Genomic DNA, 17,456 nt, shown 5'->3' with positions numbered 1-17,456 from the left:
TAAATTGAGGAGTTGTGACCTTGTTGTCCCGGTGTGTGGTGTGTGCCTGGTCTCAGACCTATCCGAAGATCGGAAACAATGAGCTCTGAGCTCGTTCCGTAGGGTAACGTCTGGCTGTCTCGTCAGAGACTGCAGCAGATCAAACAGCAGATCACACAGTAGAGATCCCAGCTTATCAAATAGTCCTTACAACACTGTCTCCTCCCTTTTCTTCTCTCCTTAACTTTCATTCACTACTCTTATCTTGGTCACACACACACACACACACACACACACACACACACACACACACACACACACACACACACACACACAGTAGACCTCCCAGCTTATTACACAGTGTAACCACCTCCTCACAACACCATTTCCTTCCTGTATCAGTAAAAATCACATCAACATCAGACCACAATACAAAGAGCAACTTGAAAACCACGTTCTTACAAAAAGATTCCACACGTTGCACAGATCATTAAGTATGTGTGCGTTTGAAAGTGTGTGTGTGTGTGTGTGTGTGTGTGTGATAGGAAGACAAGCAGACACACACACACACACACACACACACACACACAGTTCAAGTCACACAGTTTACAAAAGAGATGATATATGTCACATGAAAAGCCACCACACCAAAACCCACGAAACTTTGAATGGGTTTTGTCTAATGTTTGCGAGTTGAGTATGTTTGTTTGTATGTACAGGACACAAGCAGGCAATGGAACTAACATCCAAGAAAAGTCAGGCGTGTGTACAAAAGTGACCCTTAACAGCCAGACAGCCAGACAGACAGGGCAAGGCAGAAGGCAGGAGTGCAGACCAGACACGGAGAGAAACACATCTGCCAGAATCATAACTTTAGAGGAACACTGCGTAAAGGCAACAACAAGAAAGGAAAAGGAAAAACTAAAACATCACTGCCAGAATCACAACTTTAAACTCTTCAGTACCACGACACATTTCCTTATTTATTCTGGCTACTAACTGGTGACTTTATACAGCTTTTGAAACTTATGTAGGTGATTAAAATAGTTGAGATTCTGGCCGTTAATCTTCTGACCTCCATAGACAGTTCATAAGGTATATAAACTTGTCTAATCATACCCAAAACTAATAGCAAAAGAAGCGTCCCAGTACTGAAGGAGTCAAACACTGGAGAAAGGCAACAAGAACGAAGGAAAAGAGAAAACAAAACGTACTATCTAAACACAGGAAAGTTGAGATCTTGCCTTTGGACAATAGATTACTTCAGTTACAAATGACACTCTGGTCCAGCCTCCACTTCAGACACCTCCCAGTCTTACAAATAACCCTTTAAAAACCTCCACAGTGTACCAGAGAAAGAGCAAGACAAGATGCACAATGACACGATGGCTCTTAAACCTTACAGTGGTCTTAGTTCATCTCTTTCATCACAATACACTTCTCAAAACTTACAGACAGTGCTCTAAAAACCTCCATGACAATACACACTTCCTTACAATGGTCTAATTAAACTCTTTCATCCCAATACACTCTTCAAATCTTACAAACAACTCTCAAATCTTACAAGCAAGTGTCAAATCTTAAAAGTACTCTCAAATCTTACATACAACTCTCAAATCTTACAAACAACTCTCAAATCTTACAAACAACTCTTGGAAAATCTCTATAACACACAAGAACAAACAGAATGGCAACACACACACCCTCACAATAGTTGAATTAATCTCTTTCATCCCAATATACTTCTCGGATCTTAAAAACAACTCTCAAATCTTACAAACAACACTCAGAAAACCTCCATTACAACACAAGAACAAACAGAATGACAGCACACACTCCTGTACAAAGCTCTAATTAATCTCTTGCATCCCAACACACTTCTCAAACCTTAAAAACAACACTCGGAAAACCTCCATGACAAACAAGAACAATAGGTAACCATGACAAAACACACACACACACACACACACACTCCAGTCACATCAATTGACACACTTCATTCACTGCCAGACGAGGGAACACTGGTACAGCCTGACTTGAAGGGACGAGAGAGAGTAAGAGAGTGAAAGTAAGAGAGCGATAAAGAGAGCATGAGAGGAGAGAGAGCAATAAAAAGAGTGAGAGAGTGAGAGAGGGCAAGAGAGAGAAAGAGAGGGGATGAGTGATAAAGAGAGCGAGAGAGAGAGAGAGAGCAAGAAAGTAATGAAGAGAGTGAGAGAGGGAACAAGAGAGGACAAGAAAGCAATAAAGAGAGAGAGAGAGAGAGAGAGAGAGAGAGAGAGAGAGAGAGAGAGAGAGAGAGAGAGAGAGAGAGAGAGAGAGAGAGAGAGAGAGAGAGAGAGAGAGAGAGAGAGAGAGAGAGAGAGAGAGAATACAATCAAAAGCTAAACGAAGCAAGAATCGCTAAACTGTGGCATCCTTAGCAGAGAGGTGAGGCAGCCAGCAGGACTGTGAGGGGGAGGAAGGCCACACTGAGGAGCGCTCCACCACCACACCCACTGGCGGACCGACCCACTGCTACCTCTGTGGACAAAAATAAAGGTGAATATTGATGGTTAGGTTAGGTTAGGTTGGGTTGGGTTAGGTTGGGTTGGGTTTGGTTGGATTGGGTTACTTTGATTGGTGTTTGGTGAATATTGATGTTAGAAAGAACTGGAGGAAAATCTCATACAAAATGAAAATAATAAATAGAGGAATAATGAGGAAGGAAGAGGAGAAGGAAGAGAAGAAAAATAGGAGGAAAATCTCATACAAAAGAAGAAGAAGAACAAAAAGATAAAGAACAAGAATAGCAGCAACAACAACAACAACAACAACAATAAAAATAACAATAAGTAGAAGAATAAAAAATTGCAAGAAAGGAGAAGAAGGAGAAAGAAAAGGAACAACAAGAAGAAAGTCCCAAATCACCACCACCGTCACCACCACCACCAAAGATGAAGAGGAGGAGGAGGAAGAGGAGAGAGAGAAAGAGGAGCATGAAGACGAGGAAAATGAGGTAAAGGAAGAAGAAGATGAAGTACAGGAAGATGAAGAAGAGGAAGACAAAGAAGAGGCAGACAAGGAAGATAAGGAAGATGAGGAACCACCACCACCACCACCTCACCACCACCACCACCACCACCACCACCACCACCACCACCACCACCACCACCACCACCACCACCACCACCACCACCATCACCACCTCACCTCTCCTGGTATAAAAGTTGAACACATCAGATTTGCTGGACCATCCGTACTTGTTCTCCACCGACACCATTGCCTCATAGTCCCTGGCCGGCTGCAGATCTCGGAGGGCGTAGCTCAGGTGGTAGAGTGGACCGAAGGAGGCAGGAGTAGAGGAGGAGGAGGAGGTAGAAGAGACTGTCAATGCTTGTGTGGACTGCAGACGGACTTTCCACTCGCCTTGAAATGGACTGCCACTCGCATACTGCTGAAAAGTGGATGTTAGGTTAGGTCTGTACTAAAAATGTGCTTACCTGCCTGACTACCAACTCATGTGCAAACAATAAACTCAGCAGGAATCTTTACCACACTATCTTATCTCCTATGCACTGAAGGGGTTAATGCACACCACCTATGAACTCCTATGCACTGAAAGGGTTAAAGCACACCACCTATGTACTGAAAGGGTTAATGCACACCACCTATGCACTGAAAGGGTTAATGCACACCACCTATGTACTGAAAGGGTTAATGCACATCACCTATGAACTGAAAGGGTTAATAGACACCACCTATGAACAGTACTAAGGGTTCTGGACACTCGCCTGCCTGGGTCTGTACTCCACGCGGTACATGGTGATGAGGGAAGGACTCTCTGCCTCCCAGGTCAGGGTATAGGACGTCTCCTCGCCTCCCGCTGGGCTGCTGGTCATCACAGGCTTCTTGGGGAGTCCTGTGGGAGTGGTAGAGGCTTAATGTCCACACTCACAGACTTAGACAGGAGTGATAGACAAGATAGACAGCTTCAAACAGGGTAAGACAGCTTCAGACAGGATTAGACAACTTCAGACAGGGTTAGACAGGGTTAGACAGGTTCAGACAGGGTAAGATAGGTTCAGACAGGGTTCATATTCTCAAACACTTCTGTGCTTCACCTCCATATTTCAAAAGGCTTCATCTAAATTCACATGTTTTTTTTAAGGTGTTTTTATGGTTCTAGAGACAGAGTGACAAGATTTCTGCATTATTAACTGGTGAAACACTCTTGAAAACCCCGCCAGTCATCTCTGTGGCCTTCGAAAACAGTCGTGATGAGAGAACAAAGTGTTTCTGCATATGGACCAAGGTTCTTCATTCAAGACAGGAGTTCACAGACAAGCTCACAGACTCAAACAGGACTGACAGACAGGTTAGTCCTTATTTAAGACAGAGGTTCACAGACAGGCTTAGCATAGACAGATGTTCATTGTTTGTTAACTATTTAAGGCAGGCTCAGACTAGATAGACAGACAGGCTCATCACACACACACACACACTTAAAGAAACACATAAGGAAACTAGAGAAAGTACAGAGGGCTGCAACGAAAATGGTGCCTGACTTAAGAGATTTGACTTATGAAGACAGACTGAAAAGAATGCAACTTCCGACCCTGGAAAACAGAAGAGAAAGGGGAGACCTGATAGCAATATACAGAGTGATGATTGGCATGGAAAAAATGGATAGGGAAGATCTGTGTATGTGGAATGAAAGAATGTCGAGAGGGCATGGGAAAAACTAAAATGGCCACTTATAGGAGAGATGTGAAAAAATATAGCTTCCCTCATAGAAGGGTGGAAGCATGGAATAGTTTAGACGTGGAAGTGGTCAACGCAAGGAATATTCATGATTTTAAGAAAAAGCTGGACATTAATAGATATGGAGACGGGACAACACGAGCATAGCTCTTTTCCCGTATGTTACAATTAGGTAAATACAATTAGGTAAATACACACACACCGCGTAGTGTAGTGGTTAGCACGCTTCGAATCCCGGTAAGCGGCGAGGCAAATGGGCGCGGCTCTTAATGTGTAGGGTGTGTTCACCTAGCAGTAAATAGGTACGGGATGTAACTCGAGGGGTTGTGGCCTCGCTGTCCCGGTGTGTGGAGTGTGTTAATGTGTAGGGTGTGTTCACCTAGCAGTAAATAGGTACGGGATATAACTCGAGGGGTTGTGGCCTCGCTGTCCCGGTGTGTGGAGTGTGTTGTGGTCTGTTAATGTGTAGGATGTGTTCACCCAGCAGTAAATGGGTACGGGATGTAACTCGAGGGGTTGTGGCCTCGCTGTCCCGGTGTGTGGAGTGTGTTGTGGTGTGTTAATGTGTAGGGTGTGTTCACCTAGCAGTAAATAGGTACGGGATGTAACTCGAGGGGTTGTGGCCTCGCTGTCCCGGTGTGTGGAGTGTGTTGTGGTCTGTTAATGTGTAGGATGTGTTCACCCAGCAGTAAATAGGTACAGGATGTAACTCGAGGGGTTGTGGCCTCGCTGTCCCGGTGTGTGGAGTGTGTTGTGGTGTGTTAATGTGTAGGGTGTGTTCACCCAGCAGTAAATAGGTACGGGATGTAACTCGAGGGGTTGTGGCCTCGCTGTCCCGGTGTGTGGAGTGTGTTGTGGTCTGTTAATGTGTAGGGTGTGTTCACCCAGCAGTAAATAGGTACGGGATGTAACTGGAGGGGTTGTGGCCTCGCTGTCCCGGTGTGTGGAGTGTGTTGTGGTCTCAGTCCTACCCGAAGATCGGTCTATGAGCTCTGAGCTCGCTTCGTAATGGGGAAGACTGGCTGGGTGACCAGTAGGCGACCGAGGTGAATTACACACACACACACACACACACACACACACACACACACACACACACACACACACACACACACACACACAGATAGATAGATAGATAGATAGATAGGTTTATTGACCACAGTTTACAAAGACAAAACTAAACATATATAAGAAAATTATAGTAATGAAAACGAAACAAGAATGAGGACAATTATAGAAGTCATCGCCAAAACTACTGTAGTCCAAAAAGAATCACAAAACAAGTAGAAAAGTCGGTGTAAAAATATGCCAACACATTGTATACGTACAGTACATGATACATTCACTCATATAAACGCAAAATATCATAAATAATTTTGCAAGAATCTTTATGTGAATATTTTCCACTAAACAGATCAGCCATATTAGTCAAACCCGTGGAGACTCTAATATCGTTTGACACAGGGCAGTCCTCAACAACGTGATTTTCAGTTTGTATCATTCCACACATACATAATCGCTCTTCTCTCGGTAAACGACCACGCCCTCGCCTGTTCCACCTTCCAGTCTCAATGCATAAGTTGTGACCAGATACACGGAGACGTGTGAACGCCATCCTATAGCGATCATTGACTGTGTGGCGATCTTTATACACAGCGTGCACTGTGAACTCTGGGTTTATACATCGGTACGCGACGCATCGCGACCCACTAAGACACTGGACGGCAACCATCAGGTTTCCCGCGCTAGGCACTACGGTGTTTCCGAATTCTGTGATGTTTCTGGTCATAACTGTGTTAGTTCTATTTACGATGCTTATGCAGAACATTAATGGATCATCTATCATATGAGATCTTTCAGAAGCTATGATGGAGTAAAATTTGTGTTGTCTTTGTTTAATCAAATTAGGCACTGAAGGGTATCGGCGTAGCACACGTCATTAGGAGTTGATTTCCTTACCCCCATTAATTGTTTAATTGACCAATTATACAGTTTTGTCACAGGTTTTAAGTTGCCACCCACCCATGACTCGCATCCATACAATAACGCAGATATGAGTGCGGCATCAAAAACTCTGCGCTTGATCACAAAAGGAATGTCGTTATATTTACTGATAAACGATATAAATGTTAATACATGTCCCATCTTATTCTTGGCGTGCACTCTGATCGCAGATGACACTGACCCATCGCTGGTGAATGGGGAACCCAAGTAAACATACTGCGTGCATGAACAAATAACCAGCCCATCCACCTGCAGTGGCTCAGCGTCACGCTCTGTGCCATGCATCGCGAAAAATTTAGTCTTTTTCTCATTTATAACCATACCGTGTTCATCACAAAATGTCTTTAATATTCTTACTTTACTCACCATTCCTTCCCTGCTGGTTGACAACAACACAGTATCGTCCATCAGAACTAAAGCATGAAGCCAACCCAAGAAACCATCCGGTTCACATTGTTCCTTTAACAATTTAATGAGTTCATTCATAAACACAATAAATAGGAGGCAAGAGGTGGGCGAACCCTGTCTGACCCCAAGGGAGGCAGTCATAACTGCCCCTCCAATCACTGACTCTGTCACACGGTACATGGCCACCAGTGCTGCCAACATCCTCATGCCACACCCCAATCTCTTCAGAATCATAAATAATTTCTCACGAGGGACCATGTCATAAGCTTTGCTGAAGTCAACAAATACCACAAAAAGCTTCAGTTTCTGGCGGTGTGCCATGTCAGTGAGGAGTCGCAGTGACACAATATGCTCAATACAGCCACGCTTACTCTGCGCTCCAGCCTGCTCGCGGTATGGACAAAACCACTGATTTAATCTATTACAGAGAACTATATCATATAATTTATTCAGTGAATTTACTACGCTAATTCCTCTGTAATTATCGGCTTTTGACCTGTCCCCTCGTTTGAAAATGGTAAATACCAGCGCCCTCCTCCACGCCTCGGGATACACACCAGATGCAAACACCGCGTTGAAAAGTGAAGTAATTGTAAGCAACCATTGCGCAGGTAACATGGTGAGGACACCAGGACTGATGCCATCAGGACCACATGCTTTGTCTACTTTCATTTTCTTAATCTGACACTCGACCTCTGTGGTGGTGATGGGATCGTCTAACACAGGTGTAGTAACATGGGTGCTCACGTGCAGGGGAGGAGGGGCTGGCTGGGGATTTAGTACACGTTCAAAATGACTCTTGAACTCATCATCACTCGGACATGTTTTCTCATTACTCTCAGTCGTCTCAAAATCTCCCTTCCAACTAATAGCCTTCCACACCCTGGCATCATCATTATCTCTTAAAAGCCTTTCCCATCTTCCAAGGAGATGGTCATCTCGATCCTGATTTACTCTCTCACCTCGCGGACACTGACTACGCCTGGCACACTCGTAAAGCACATCGGTTACATTATTTGCAAAAACATTTACATCATTACATTCATGGTCAGGAACACGGGCACATACAATATTTTCTACCAACTTGTCTCTCCTCATATTTCCAAAACGAATGGGTTTCTTTGCCACGTGACTTTTGGCGGCACTATGATGCAACACAGCGTGATCCCCAACATGGAAGCTCTTGTAACAATATTGTCAGTGCACATCCCGGAACAGCTCAGTGATATACTAATAGGAACATGATCAGATGGCAAGTCTCTCCCATTAATGACAGCAAAATCATTAACACATCGCACCAAGTCTCGAGACACCAGACATGTGTCCAACTCAGACACCCATATATCACGCTTCCTGTAGGTTTTGCCATTAATGAAATGTCTGCCTCCAATTTTCAGGTTATTCAGCGCTAGAAGTCCATTTTCTATACAAATTGTGGACAAAAATTCAGCATTATAATTCATCCGAGCAACATCGTCTTCAATGACAGGGTAAGAAATAGACATATCTGGCAACTCGTACAACTGTATCAGTTCTCGCACCGCCCGCCCAAAACACACACACACACACACACACACACACACACAAAAAAAAAAAAAAGGATAAGTGTAGATATAGAGACGGGGCCACACGAGCACAAAGCCCAGGCCTTGTAAAACTACAACTAGGTAAATACAACTAGGTAAATGCAACTAGGTAAATACACACACACACACACACACACACACACACACACACACACACACACACACACACTACAACTACCCCAACACACACACCTACACATACACACCTGACAATTTCAAGGTACGCTCTCCTTGCCCTAACGAGTTCTGAGCTGAGCAGGTGTAGTCCCCAAAGTCCTCCTCCTGCACGGGGCTGATGGTGAGGCTGTGGTGGAGGGGGCCATGGTAAGGGACAACACGAGGGTCAGGAGTCAAAGGTCGGCCGTCCCTGGTCCAGCTCACACTTGGGGTTGGGTGACCTACGACCTGGCATTCTAAGTGTGCCTTGTCACCTTCTGCCAAGTGGTGGGATGCCTGGTGCGGGGGAGAGGGGGGTTAGTGTATTGATGGGGGGGGGAGCAGTGTACATGAGGGAGGGGTCAAATATGTAGGGGGTTAGTGTAAAAGGGATAGGTTACAATTGGTAGGGGGTTTACAGAGAGGGGTCAAAAAGTGGTAGGGAGGGGGACAGTGTACAGGAAGGGTGAGACAGTGGTAGAGAGGGGGGCAGTGTACAGGAGGGGGTGAGAAAGTGGTAGGGAGGGGGACAGTGTAGGGTAGGTAGGGGGTCAGAAATTTATAGGCCTAATCTTTTTTCCTTCCCTATTCTTTATTTGTTCTCCAGTTCACCTTTTTTTTCATTTATCTTGCTTCAGTTTTTTCTTTCCTTCGAGTTAAGCACACTTCATTATTAGTGCACCTTTCTTAATCTTAATCTATCAAGCCACTCCACACATCCACTCCAACATTCACTCCACACACCATCACTATTTCCTCCCTCTCTATCTGTCTCTCATCTTTCTTTATCTCATCCATTGTTATATTTCCTTATCTTCATCTTCTCCACATCTCCATCCACTCTGTTATATCCTCCTCCTCTATCATCATCTCCTCCATTTCTACTCCATTTTCTTGTCTTTGTCTTCTCCGCATAAACCACTCCACATTCACTCCACACATTCACTCACTCCTCTCTCCTCCTTCTCTATCTATCATCTCCATTTCTGCTCCATTTTCTTGTCTTTGTCTTCTCCACACCCACTCCACACACCACTCCACCTGTTACCTGCTTGGTGGTGACCTGGGGCGGGTACTCCACTTGTATACTCATGGTGGAGGAGGAGGGGCGGCCCACACCATTAGAGGCGGTGCATACATAGGTCCCTGTCACGTGACGGTCCACTTCCTGTAGGTGGATGCTCTGCCCCTGTGGAAAGGTGGAGTGGTGAGAGATGGTGTGTGTGTGTGTGTGTGTGTGTGTGTGTGTGTGTGTGTGTGTGTGTGTGTGTGTGTGTGTGTGTGTGTGTGTGGTTGGTGAGTACTTACTGTGGACACTCAGGTGAACACACAAAGGGAAGCAAGACATTTGAGCTGCAAAGAGAAGAACACTAAACAGTAAAGACAGAACACAACTTACGGCAAAATAAATAAATAAATAGATAAATAGACAGATAAATAAACAATAACTATCAACACAAAACAACAAAATTAGACCAAGAAATTAATAACTTAACGTAAAAAGAGCAAAACACAGAGAGATGATTCATTGGAGTAGCGTGACATAGCGTGACTGGGAGAGTGATGGATGGCTGTCACTCATTCACGCTCACACACTTTTACCTACGGAATATAAAGTCTAGAATCCTTTATTTTACCACTAACATTCTAAAACATTCCTGCGCTTCACCTCCACTATTTCAGAAGACTTTATTTCAAATGACAAGGAGTTTTTCAGGTTTTGATGGTTCTAGATTCCAGAGGCAGAGTGACCAGATTTCTGCGCTATTAGCTGGAGAAACACTCTTGAAAACCCCGCTACTCATTTCTGTGGCCTTGGAAAACAGTCTTGGTGAGAGAGAAGAGCGATTTTTAAGTGTGTTTTTATGGTTCTAGAGGCAAAGTGACAAGATTTCCATAGTATTAGATGGAGAAACACTCTTGAAAACCCCGCTAGTCATCTCTATGGCCTTGAAAACAGTCTTGGTGAGAGAGCAAAGGGTTTCTGAATACTGACCTAGCTTAAATTTGTCACAGGAATCACAGGTCACAGAGGTCACAAGAGTCACAGGTCACAGGGAGGGGTCACAGGTCATGGTCTCACCTCCTCAGCCTGGGCGCCGGAGGGGAGTGTGCCCTGCTGTCTGCTCCAGCTGATGGCGGCGGGCGGGTTGCCGTCAGCGGAGCACTCCAGGGTGAGGCTGGCGCCGTGCCTCACCCTCTGCACGGCTGGACTCACGCGCCGCACCTTGGAACAAAACATTATGACTTTTTTTCCCTTCTCTTTTCCTTTTGTCACGCGCGGCGCCTCACGGGAATGGAGGGAAGGAAATGTACTTGTTGCTTGTCCTTGTGAGGGAAGTATGAGCAGTGTGGCAGTGTGGCATTGACTCCTACAGGCCACCTCAGTACGGGTATTTAAATGTACTGCTGTCTACCACAACACTCCAGCAAATCCACAGCTTAACATGCTTCTTATATTCACACTTCACTTCAATGACTGTGATTATGTGCAGAGAGAGAGAGAGAGAGAGAGAGAGAGAGAGAGAGAGAGAGAGAGAGAGAGAGAGAGAGAGAGAGAGAGAGAGAGAAGGAAAAGTGTGTTTGTTACTTGTCCTTGTGTGGGAAAGTATGACCCATGGGTAGGTGTGGCAGTGTGGTATGGTGTGGCAGTGTGGTAAGGTGTGGCAGTGTGGTATGGTGTGGCAGTGTGGTAAGGTGTGGCAGTGTGGTATGGTGTGGCAGTGTGGTATGGTGTGACAGTGTGGTATGGTGTGACAGTGTGGTATAAAAATAGTGAAGACTGTGGTCATTAATCTTCTGCCCTCCATAGACCCTTGCTAATGTCAATAAAATGGTGTTATCGTAGCCAAACTGTCTTAAAATGCCCAACAAATATGCTAAACTGTCTTAAAAATGCCCCAAAAATATGCCAAACTGTTTTAAAATGCCCTAAAAAACACGAGTCCTCATATTCATTCTGGTTACTATTTGGTGATTTTATTCAGCTTCAAAAACTTGTGTGAGGGATTAAAATAGTGAAGACTGTGGCCATTAATCTTCTGCCCTCCATAGACCCTTGCTAATGTCAATAAAATCGCCTAATCACACACAAAGCTCGAGGTAAACAAATGCGTCTCACTGCTGAAGGGGTTACCAAAATTTCTGCATGACTAGCAAGCGAAACAGTCTTGAGAACCTGCCCGACCAATGCCGTAGCCTTTTAAATTAGTCATGGGGAGGGAGAAGGACCATCAAGTTTCTGAATAGGGGCTAAAATATGGCTTTTTTTTCCCGTCTCTTTTCTTTTTGTCACGCGCGGCACCTCACGGAGAAATGGTTAGCCTTTTTGCAGTGGAGACTCACAGGCTGGCTAAAGCTGCAGGAATGAAGGTGGAAGTTGGAAGGTGGAGGTGGAGGTGGTGGCGTGGAAGGTGGAAGCTTTCAGAAAACGTCTTAATCTTTAAAACCAGTGTGTCTTTTTTGCAATGCAGTGAATTAGCCCACTTTAACTATAAATTGTAGGGAGTTAGAGAGTTTTAGATCATTTTACTGAACATAACAAAATCCTGATTAATTTTAAAACACCCGTCAATCTTCGCCACCTCTTGCAATTTTGACCAATGTGAGTATCAAGGCAGGTACAAAAGTGACAAACTGTAAAGAATTAGACAGTTTTAGATGGAGAACTTTACTGAACCTAACATAAACCTCACTCATTTTGAAGACACCCAAACCATCAGTCTTGGTCAAATCATGCAATCTTGGCCAATAGAGAGTCAAAGCAGCCATGGAAACTACAAACTAAGGAATTAGAGAGTTTTAGATGGAGAACTTTACTGAATCTAACATAAACCTCATTCAATTTAAGACACCCATCAATCTCGGCCACCTCGTGCAATCTTGGCCGATGAGTGTGAAGGCAGCCACACACTCACAGCATTCAAAGGACACACCGCCATCACACTGATCATTGAGAAAAGCAAAAAGTGAATGTTCCCCACAGTCTGAATGTTCCCCACAGTCTTCCGGACACTGATCATTAAAAAAAATATTGAAAAAGGCAGGGAAAGTGATTAAGAAGAGGAAAGAAGAATGTTCCCCTCATGTCCTCGGGAATTTGATCATTAAAAAGTAAAAAAAAAAAGATAAATAAATAGAAAAAATAAAGATAGAAAAATAAATAATGAAATAAATAAATAAAACTAAATCAAAATCAATTGTTTGGTGACATGAACGAAATATATCACAAATCGACATTCAAAAACGCATGAAAAAAAAAAAAGAAAAATCACAAATCGACATTCAAAAACGCATGAAAAAAAAGAAAAATCACAAATCGACATTCAAAAACGCATGAAAAAAAAAAAAAAAACTAGTCAGACATTTTCCCTCGCCCTCAAAATATTCACCAATGAACAAATGAATACGAGATAACTGAACACTACCCAGGGAACAAAACATTAACACATTAACTCGAGGAACAGAAAAAAAAAAAAAAAATAAATAAATAAATACACTTAATTGTCATATATTTCCATCCCACCTTAAGAAAACCACAAGAAAACGACTAAATATGAGAAAAAAACAATAACACGAATAAAGAAGAAAAAAAACAAATAAATAAAGCGATAAATAAACACCAAACAAGAAAAGGGGAGAACAAACACCTTTTCCTCCTCTTTCCTCCCCTCAACTCCCCTCGCCACAAGCACCTCTTCTATCAGCAGGGTGAGGGGAGGAAAACTAGGAGGGGAGAGGGGAGAGGGGAGAGGAATTCAAGCCATTGGAGGAAAATTAGGAAGGAGTCAATCTCATAAACACAAGAATAAAGGGAAATGTGATCAGCTGTAGACAGGAGAGAGAGAGAGAGAGAGAGAGAGAGAGAGAGAGAGAGAGAGAGAGAGAGAGAGAGAGAGAGAGAGAAGAATATGGAGGTAAAATGGAGGAGGAGGGAGAGAGATAAGCGGAGAAGGAGGAAAAATATGGAGGGAAGAATAAAGTCGAGAGAGAGAGAGAGAGAGAGAGAGAGAGAGAGAGAGAGAGAGAGAGAGAGAGAGAGAGAGAGAGAGAGAGAGGGTGGTGGTGGTGGTGGTGGTGAAGGAAAGGTTAAGGTAGTCATGATTTGAAGGGGACAGATTGTAGAGAAGGTGGTGGTGGTGGTGGTGGTGGTGGTGGTGGTGGTGGTGGTGGTGGTGGTGGTGGTGGTGGTGGTGGTGGTGGTGGTGGTGGTGGTGGTGGTGGTGGTGGTGGTGGTGGTGATGGTGGTGGTGAGGAAGGACAACAGTTGTTTACATCATCCTTCTTATTTCTTCAAGGCTCAGCACCTCAGTAACTCATTTTGACGTGTGTTTCGCCGCCACAGCTCACAGACACGCTTACCCAGACCTGACTTAATCCCTTCAGTACCAAGACGCGCTTCCCTATTCATTCTGGTGCCTATTTGGTGATTTTATACACCTTCAGAAACTCATGTGGGGGATTAAAATAGAGAAGACTGTGGCCATTAATCTTCTAACTTCCATAGACCTTTGCTAATGTCAATAAAATGGTGTTATTGTAGGAAAAAAAAAAAAAAAAAAACTGTCTTAAAGTGCCCCAAAAACATGCCAAACTGTCTTAAAATGCTCCTAAAACATGAATCTCCATATTCATTCTGGTGACTTTTTGGTGATTTTATACAGCTTCAGATTGTGGCCATTAATCTTCTGACCTCCATAGACCCTGCATAATGTCAATAAAATGATCTAATCGTACACAAATCTCAAGGTAAAAATGTGTGCCAGTATTGAAGGGTGTTAAAATAGTGAAGACAGTGGCCATTAATCTTCTGACCTGCATAGACCCTTCCTAATGTCAATGAAATGATCTAATCAAACCCCAAAACTCGAGGTGAAGATGTGTGCGAGTACTGAAGGGGTTAAGAATACAGGCCTTGGTGTGTGGTGTGTGGTGCGTGGTGCATGGCTCACCGTGGCTGGGTACTGCACGTCGAGGGAGTGCACAATCTCTATGGCTGGGGAGGACTCGATGCGACACACGTACTTCCCAGCGTGGCTCCTCTTCACCCCCTGCAGGATGAACGAGTCGCCACTCTTGCTCAGTCTCTTGGAGGGCTTCAGCTGGGGGCGAGAAATAAAGGCTATGTGGTGCTCCTTAAATACTCACTCACTGCTCCTTAAATACTCACTCACTCACTCACTCACAACCGTCTGAGTATTGTACAAATGCTCGTTAAACACTCACTCGCTCGCTCACTCACAACTGTGTCTACTGTCCACCATCAGCACTTGACTCCTTGGCAATCGTGACTGTATAATTCATCAGTAGCAACACTACAGGCAAGCTGGTGCGAGGCGGTGAAGGAGGTGTGAGAAGCATGAGGGAGGGTATGAAGGGTGTGGGTGGGGAGAAAAGGACGGCAGGCAGGCAGGCAGGCAGGCAGGCAGGTCAGCCGGGCTACATCGGCTGTAGCCAATGACACCTGCTATGAAGAAAGGATAACAGATGTGACTTGTTTGAACTATAGGTAGGAAAACTACTTCACAACTAGGAAACCTGTATGCATGCTGTACATATATACACATGTGAGAGTTCCTGTTTGTTGGTGTATCATATTTACATATATAGATAAAGACATTATTGTATTCGTGTTGGTTCTGGCAGATTAATCTTAATATTGTTGTCAAACGCTTCCCGTGCATAGTGTTGGTCGTGATCAGCTGGGTCATTTTACCGTGAGCTGCCTCCTGCACACGGCGATGGCTGTGACAGACAATGATAGTGAAGACAAAGATACTTTTAATAGTCATAGTATGGAAGAGAATAGTGTGTGTGTGTGTGTGTGTGTGTGTGTGTGTGTGTGTGTGTGTGTGTGTGTGTGTGTGTGTGTGTAGCCTCTCAGTAATTTGAGGTGAACTATTTATACACCGGTGAGGACACAAAGCGGACGGCGGTGTGTGAGCGTGTGGGTGCCTGCCTGTGTGACACGGACAGCCGTCACCAAGCAATTTTTGGCTACCGTAAGTAATGTATTGTTGTAACTCAACATTTCACGGTGGTGCCATGTCATAACGTAAAGTTGGTAATCTCCAGGACAACATTATCAGTGAACTAACACCTGCACACACCTCAAAACCCACAATAATGCAAGCCTTCAATACGTCAACAAAGCAACCCTCTGAGCCGCTGCCTCTCTCTCATTCATTATCTGCCTCATCTCTCACTCATTACAGGCCACACAGGTCACAAAGTGGACCTATAGGCCTAATCTTTCATGTCCGTTGTTGAAATATAACCGCAATTACCTGATTAGTGTGTTTCAGAGGTCCAATGAGGAGAAGCAGGCTGGGCCGTGACGTCACGAGCCCCCAGGCTGTGACGTCATCACTGGCGCCCTCCAAAATCCTCCGCCGGTCACAGATCGTCGATACTTATTTTTCTAATAGGGCGAGTTGCCAGGTGGGGATACATCGGAGAGATAGTCAATATTTTAAAAAGACGTTATCGATATTGTTGAGTGAAATTGGTGGGCTTTAGAATTGGTTTGAAGCAATTTATTTAATGTTTTTTGAAATATTTTTGTTATTCCTCATCCCGGAAATATTTTTACATATTAGGAATTAGTTTCGATCGATAACGAATCAGAATCTTTATAACATTCGTGCCCAGCTGCCTTTCTGAGAATCCTAATTTTCAAAATGGTTTGTGTAATGTATATATGAGGCGGCATCAAGGGGGGAAGGCCCACCACCCCCACACCTAGAACCAGACCGATACCGGTTGCCGGCCGAGATTATAGGGAGATGTGTGTGTGTGTGTGTGTGTGTGTGTGTGTGTGTGTGTGTGTGTGTGTGTGTGTGTGTGTGTAGCCTTGTATTCCATGGTACAGACACATCTCTCTCTCTCTCTCTCTCTCTCTCTCTCTCTCTCTCGAAGATTCATCCTTCTTTTGACTGTGCTAGATGTGTGTGTGTGTGTGTGTGTGTGTGTGTGTGTGTGTGTGTGTGTGTGTGTGTGTGTGTGTGGTTGTGTGTGTAATTCACCTCCTCGGTCGCCTGCTGGTCACCCAGCCAGTCTTCCCCATTACGGAGTGAGCTCAGAGCTCATAGACCAATCTTCGTGTAGGACTGAGACCACAACACACTCCACACACCGGGACAGCGAGGCCACAACCCCTCCAGTTACATCCCGTACCTATTTACTGCTATGTGAACAGGGGCCACACATTAAGAGGCTTGCCCATTTGCCTCGCCGCGCCGGGACTCAAACCCGGCCCTCTCGATTGTGAGTCGAGCGTGCTAACCACTATACTACGCGGTGTGTGTGTGTGTGTGTGTGTGTGTGTGTGTAGACGCTGTGATCACGGCGCGGGGTGGCGCGGGGCAGGACTGGGCGTGGACCAGGAGTAGAGAAAGGGAAGGACAAGTAAGATGGCGGGTAAAGGCTTACTTTTTGGTAAGGGTGAAGTAATGCAAGGCGCCCTGAATGAATCCTTCAGTTGGTGTGTGGCTGACAGGTGTTGCTGCTGAGGAATTATATGGCCAGGATTGGCAAGGAGTCAAGTGGTGGCATATGGTCTATGAATGTTACGCCCGGTTT

General features: G+C 44.6%; 1 protein-coding gene across 1 annotated transcript in view; it reads right to left on the bottom strand.

Annotated features, from left to right (window-relative positions):
- Nucleotides 1-2,310: 2,310 nt before the first annotated feature.
- LOC123516070 (protein amalgam-like) overlaps nt 2,311-17,456 on the bottom strand; it is a 60,282-nt gene continuing 45,136 nt past the window's right edge. Inside the window, exons 4-10 of the mRNA XM_045275121.1 lie at nt 14,828-14,977; nt 10,960-11,103; nt 9,925-10,065; nt 8,927-9,173; nt 3,753-3,880; nt 3,172-3,412; nt 2,311-2,502 (exon numbers count right to left, since the gene is read on the bottom strand). Of these exons, the coding sequence (XP_045131056.1) occupies nt 2,399-2,502; nt 3,172-3,412; nt 3,753-3,880; nt 8,927-9,173; nt 9,925-10,065; nt 10,960-11,103; nt 14,828-14,977 (1,155 nt within the window). The 3' untranslated portion in view covers nt 2,311-2,398. The remainder of the gene's footprint in view (nt 2,503-3,171; nt 3,413-3,752; nt 3,881-8,926; nt 9,174-9,924; nt 10,066-10,959; nt 11,104-14,827; nt 14,978-17,456) is intronic.

Source organism: Portunus trituberculatus, chromosome 5 (assembly GCF_017591435.1).
Source record: "Portunus trituberculatus isolate SZX2019 chromosome 5, ASM1759143v1, whole genome shotgun sequence".
In the NCBI taxonomy this organism is placed as follows: Eukaryota; Metazoa; Arthropoda; class Malacostraca; order Decapoda; family Portunidae; genus Portunus; species Portunus trituberculatus.
This window is presented reverse-complemented; position numbering and strand designations above follow the sequence as displayed.